The sequence below is a fragment of the Mycteria americana genome, chromosome 1 (genome assembly GCF_035582795.1).
Source record: "Mycteria americana isolate JAX WOST 10 ecotype Jacksonville Zoo and Gardens chromosome 1, USCA_MyAme_1.0, whole genome shotgun sequence".
NCBI classification, from domain to species: domain Eukaryota; kingdom Metazoa; phylum Chordata; class Aves; order Ciconiiformes; family Ciconiidae; genus Mycteria; species Mycteria americana.
Genome location: NC_134365.1, coordinates 1,238,600 through 1,244,080, shown reverse-complemented (window position 1 = coordinate 1,244,080; position 5,481 = coordinate 1,238,600). Strand labels below are relative to the sequence as shown.

General features: G+C 74.5%; 2 protein-coding genes across 2 annotated transcripts in view; both read left to right on the top strand.

The window, feature by feature from the left end:
* FLNC (filamin C) overlaps positions 1 to 1,370 on the top strand; it is a 50,944-nt gene extending 49,574 nt beyond the window's left edge. Inside the window, 2 exon segments of the mRNA XM_075491517.1 lie at positions 332 to 547; positions 1,169 to 1,370. Of these exon segments, the coding sequence (XP_075347632.1) occupies positions 332 to 547; positions 1,169 to 1,356 (404 nt within the window). The 3' untranslated portion in view covers positions 1,357 to 1,370.
* A 2,450-nt stretch (positions 1,371 to 3,820) lies between these two features.
* Positions 3,821 to 4,944, top strand: ATP6V1F (ATPase H+ transporting V1 subunit F). The gene is made up of 2 exons (XM_075509722.1): positions 3,821 to 4,048; positions 4,694 to 4,944. Exons 1-2 carry the CDS (start codon positions 3,891 to 3,893, stop codon positions 4,893 to 4,895), a joined length of 360 nt encoding a protein of 119 aa, XP_075365837.1. The 5' UTR covers positions 3,821 to 3,890; the 3' UTR covers positions 4,896 to 4,944.
* Positions 4,945 to 5,481: the final 537 nt, after the last annotated feature.

Below are 5,481 nucleotides of genomic sequence, written 5' to 3'. Positions count from 1 at the left end.
GGGGGGGGTCCCCAGGGTGACAGGAAGGAAGACCCCCAGGGTGACAGGGTGGGGGGAGGTCCCCGGGGTGACATAATTGGGGGTCCCCAGGGTGACAGGGTGGGGTCCCTGGGGTGACGTGATGGAGGACCCCCAGGGTGACAGAGTGGGGGGTCCCCAGGGTGACACGCTGGGGACGCCCAGGTCGGCGTGACGGGGGTCCCCGGCCTCATGTGACAGAGGGTGACACGGGGGGGGGGGGTGTCCCCGGGGGGGTTCCCCAGAGCGGTATGACGGGGGGGGGGGTGTCCCCGCGGTGGGGGGGGGCTGACGGTGTCCCCGCGTCCCCAAGGCCCGCGCCTGTCGGGGGGACACAGCCTGCACGAGACGTCGACGGTGCTGGTGGAGACGGTGACGCGGGGGGGGGCGGCGTCGCGGGGCCCCCCCGCCTTCGGGGGGCTCCCCAAGTTCTCCTCGGACGCGGGGAAGGTGGTGGCCCGGGGACCCGGGCTGGCTACCGCCTTCCTGGGCCAGAAGAACCACTTCACCGTGGACTGCAGCAAGGCCGGTGCGTGGGGGGGGCCGGGAGGGGTGGGGGGTCCTGGGGGGTCCTGGGGGGTCCTGGGGGGGCTGGGGGGGCTGGGAGGGGAGGTGATGGGTCACTGGGGGGGGCTGGGGGGGGGCCTGGGGTCAGAAGGGGGGGGTGGGGGGGGGCTGGGGTCTGGGGGGGATGTGGTGGGTCGGGGGGGGGTCCCAGGGGGTCTTAGGGGTCTTGGGGGGTCTCAGGGGGTCCTGGGAGGGGAGGTGATGGCTCATTGGGGGGGGCTGGGGGGGTCCCAGGGGGTCTCGGGGGGTCCTGGGGGTCCTGGGAGGGGAGGTGATGAGTCACTGGGGGGGGCTGGGGGCTGGGGGGGGATGTAGTGGGTCAGGGGGGGGTCCTGGGGGGTCTTGGGGGGTCTGGGGGGGTCCCAGGGGGTCTCGGGGGGTCCTGGGGGTCCTGGGAGGGGAGGTGATGGCTCACTGGGGGGGCTGGGGGGGATGTGGTGGGTCGGGGGGGGGGGTCCCGGGGGGTCTTGGGGGGTCGCGGGGGTCCGGGGGGTGACGCCACGGGTCATCGGGGGGGTCCGGGGTCCGGCGGGGGGGGGGGGGATGGAGGGGGTCTCAAGAGCCTCCCCCCCCCGCCCCCCAGGCACCAACATGCTGATGGTGGGGGGTGCACGGCCCCAAGACCCCTGCGAGGAGGTCTACGTCAAGCACGTGGGCAACCGCGTCTACAACGTCACCTACACCGTCAAGGAGAAGGGCGATTACGTCCTCATCCTGCGCTGGGGCGACGACAACGTCCCCGGCAGCCCCTACCGCGTCACCGTCCCCTGACCCCCCACACCCCCACCCCCAGGGGAGGAGGAGACGGGGGGGTCCCCAAGGGGTCCCGGCCCCACCAATAAAGCACTGGGAGAGTCGGGGTGCTGTGGTCGTTGGGGGGGGTCCTGGGGGGGCATGGGGTGGGATATGGGGGCCCAGAGGGGGTCCTGGGGGGGCATGGGGTGGGATATGGGGACCCAGAGGGGGTCCTGGGGGGGGGTCTGGGGGGGATATGGGGTCCTGGGGGGGTCTGGGGTGGGATATGGGGACCCAGAGGGGGTCCTGGGGGGGTCCGGGATGGGATATGGGGTGCTGGGGGGGTCTGGGGTGGGATATGGGGGCCCAGAGGGATTCCTGGGGGGGTCTGGGGTGGGATATGGGGACCCAGAGGGGGTCCTGGGGGGGGGTCTGGGGTGGGATATGGGGTGCTGGGGGGTCCTGGGGGGGGTCTGGGGTGGGATATGGGGTGCTGGGGGGGTCTGGGGTGGGGCACTGGGGTCCTGGGGGGGTCCGGGGTGGGATATGGGGTGCTGGGGGGGTCTGGGGTGGGATATGGGGGCCCAGAGGGGTTCCTGGGGGGGTCTGGGGGAGTCCGGGGTGGGATATGGGGACCCAGGGGGGTCCATGGCAGGAGATCGGGGGAGGTGGTGGTCCTGGGGGGGTCTGGGGTGGGATATGGGGACCCAGAGGGGTTCCTGGGGGGGTCCGGGGTGGGATATGGGGTGCTGGGGGGGTCCTGGGGGGGTCTGGGGTGGGATATGGGGACCCAGAGGGGTTCCTGGGGGGGTCCGGGGTGGGATATGGGGACCCAGAGGGGGTCCTGGGGGGGGGTCTGGGGTGGGATATGGGGTGCTGGGGGGTCCTGGGGGGGGTCTGGGGTGGGATATGGGGTGCTGGGGGGGTCTGGGGTGGGGCACTGGGGTCCTGGGGGGGTCCGGGGTGGGATATGGGGTGCTGGGGGGGTCTGGGGTGGGATATGGGGGCCCAGAGGGGTTCCTGGGGGGGTCTGGGGGAGTCCGGGGTGGGATATGGGGACCCAGGGGGGTCCATGGCAGGAGATCGGGGGAGGTGGTGGTCCTGGGGGGGTCTGGGGTGGGATATGGGGACCCAGAGGGGTTCCTGGGGGGGTCCGGGGTGGGATATGGGGTGCTGGGGGGGTCCTGGGGGGGTCTGGGGTGGGATATGGGGACCCAGAGGGGTTCCTGGGGGGGTCCGGGGTGGGATATGGGGACCCAGAGGGGGTCCTGGGGGGGGGTCTGGGGTGGGATATGGGGTGCTGGGGGGTCCTGGGGGGGGTCTGGGGTGGGATATGGGGTGCTGGGGGGGTCTGGGGTGGGGCACTGGGGTCCTGGGGGGGTCCGGGGTGGGATATGGGGTGCTGGGGGGGTCTGGGGTGGGATATGGGGGCCCAGAGGGGTTCCTGGGGGGGTCTGGGGGAGTCCGGGGTGGGATATGGGGACCCAGGGGGGTCCATGGCAGGAGATCGGGGGAGGTGGTGGTCCTGGGGGGGTCTGGGGTGGGACATGGGGTCCTGGGGGGGTCTGGGGTGGGATATGGGGACCCAGAGGGGTTCCTGGGGGGGTCCGGGGTGGGATATGGGGTGCTGGGGGGGTCCTGGGGGGGTCTGGGGTGGGATATGGGGACCCAGAGGGGGTCCTGGGGTGGGAGAGGGGGGGTCTGGGGCAGGACACCGGGGGCGGGGGGGGTCCAGGGTAGGATACTGGGGTCCGGGGGGGGGTCTGGGGTGGGATATGGGGTGCTGGGGGGGTCCGGGGGGGTCCGGGGTGGGATATGGGGGCCCAGAGGGGGTCCTGGGGGGTCCATGGCAGGAGGTCGGGGGAGGTCGTGGTCCTGGGGGGTCCCAAAGGGGTCCTGGACCCACCTGGGAGACTCGGGGTGCTGGGGGGGACATGGGGGGGGGGTCCTGGGGGGCCGGGTCCCATGGGGGGGGGTCCCATGGAAGGGTCCCCCCGCCTCCCCTCAAGGGCACGGCGCGCTGCGCATGCGCGCGGCCGGGCCACGCCGAGCAGGGGCGCTCGGGGGCGGGGCCACGGCGGCGGGGCGGGGCCATAGCTGCGGGGGCGGGGCCAGAACGAGCAACGGGGTCGCAACGAGCAGCGGGGCGGGGCCACGGCGGCGGGGCGGGGCCATAGCTGCGGGGGCGGGGCCAGAACGGGCAACGGGGTCGCAACGAGCAGCGGGGCGGGGCCACGGCGGCGGGGCGGGGCCATAGCTGCGGGGGCGGGGCAGACGGCCGGAGCGAGGGGCGGGGCTATCCCTGCGTGGGCGGGGCCCGAAGGAGCAAGGGAGGCCGAGCGAGCGGCGGGGCGGGGCTAGCGCGGCGGGGCGTGGCCAGCACGGCGGGGCGGGGCCGGGGCAGCGGCGGCAGCGCCGGAAGGAGCGGCGTGGGCGGGGCGACGGCGCCGTTGCCCGGGCGACGGTGGGCGTGGCCAGGCGGGGGGGGCGGGGAAAGGGGCGCGTCTTGCGCGGCGGCGCATGCGCGGCGGCGGCTCCCGGTAGCGGCGGCCCCGCTGTCGGTGTCGGCCATGTCGGGCCGCGGGAAGCTGATCGCGGTGGTGGGCGACGAGGACACGGTGACCGGGTTCCTGCTGGGCGGCGTGGGCGAGCTGGACAAGCACCGCAGGCCCAACTTCCTGGTGGTGGAGAAGGAGACCAGCCTGGCCGAGATCGAGGAGACCTTCCGGTACGGGGGCACCGGCGGCGGAGGAGGAGGCCCGGGGGTGGCTCCAGGGGGTGGGGGGGGTCCCGGGGAATGGGGGGGCGGGGGTCCAGGGGGGCCCAGGAGTCCCCGGTGGGGGAGGCCTGGGGGGTGCCTGGAGCCGGGGGAGGGGGGGGGTGAAAGGGAGAGCCCCGGGGGGGGTGGTGGGGAGGGTCTGGGGGGTCCCGGGAGTCCCCTTTGGGGGGGGGTACGGCCCGCAGGGGGGCCCGGGGACGAGGGGAGGGGGGTTCTGGGGAATGGGGGGGAGCCAGGGGGTGGGGGGGGTCCCGGAGCATGGCGAGGGGGGTCCCGGGCATGGGGGGAGTCCAGGGGCTGAAGGGTCCCGGTGGGGGGGGGGGTCGTCAGGGGGATGAGGGGGTCTGGGGACGGGGGGGTCCCGGGGCATGAGGGGAGGGGGGTTCCTGGGGGTAGGGGGGGTCCCGGAGGTGGGGGATGTCAGGGGGATGAAGGGGGGTCCCGGGGAACGGGGGGGGGGGGGTGGGGGGGGTGTCCAGGGGGACCGGTGGGGGAGGCCTGGGGGGTGCCTGGAGCCGGAGGGGGGTGTGGGGTGTGAAGGGGAGGGTCTGGGGGGTCCCGGGGGTCCGAGCGCTGCCCCCCCTCGCCCCCCAGGAGCTTCCTGAGCCGGGAGGACATCGGGATCGTGCTGATCAGCCAGTGCCTGGCGGAGCTGATCCGGCACGCCGTGGAGGCCCACGCCCGGCCCCTGCCCGCCGTGCTGGAGATCCCCTCCAAGGAGCACCCCTACGACCCCGCCAAGGACTCCGTCCTGCGCCGCGCCCGCGGCGTCTTCAGCCCCGAGGACCTGCGCTAGGCACCCCCCCCAAAACCAACCAACCAACCAAACAGCCCCCCCCCAACCCCCCCCCGGGGGTCTTCACCCCACCCTGGGGGTCCTCACTCTGATCCTGGGGTCCCCACCCTGATCCAGGCGTACTCACCCCACCCTGGGGGTCCTCACTCTGATCTGGGGGTCCCCACCCAACCCGGGGGGTCCTCATCCCACCCTGGGGGTCCCCACCCTGAACCAGGGGTCCCCACCCCACCCTGGGGGTCCTCACTCTGATCCTGGGGTCCCCACCCCACCCTGGGGGGCCTCACTCTAATCCAGGCATCCTCATCCCACCCTGAGGGTCCTCACCCTGATCCAGATGTCCCCATCCCACCCCGGGGGGTCCCCACCCCACCCTGGGGGTCCTCACTCTGATCCAGGCATCTTCGTCCCACCCTGATCCGGGGGTCCCCATGCCATGTCTGGGGTCCCCACCCTGCCCTGGGGGTCCCCATCCCACCCTGGGGGTCCCCACCCTGATCCAGGGGTCCCCATCCCACCCTGGGGGTCCCCACCCTGCCCTGGGAGTCCTCATCCCATCCTGGGGGTCCCCACCCTGATCCAGGGG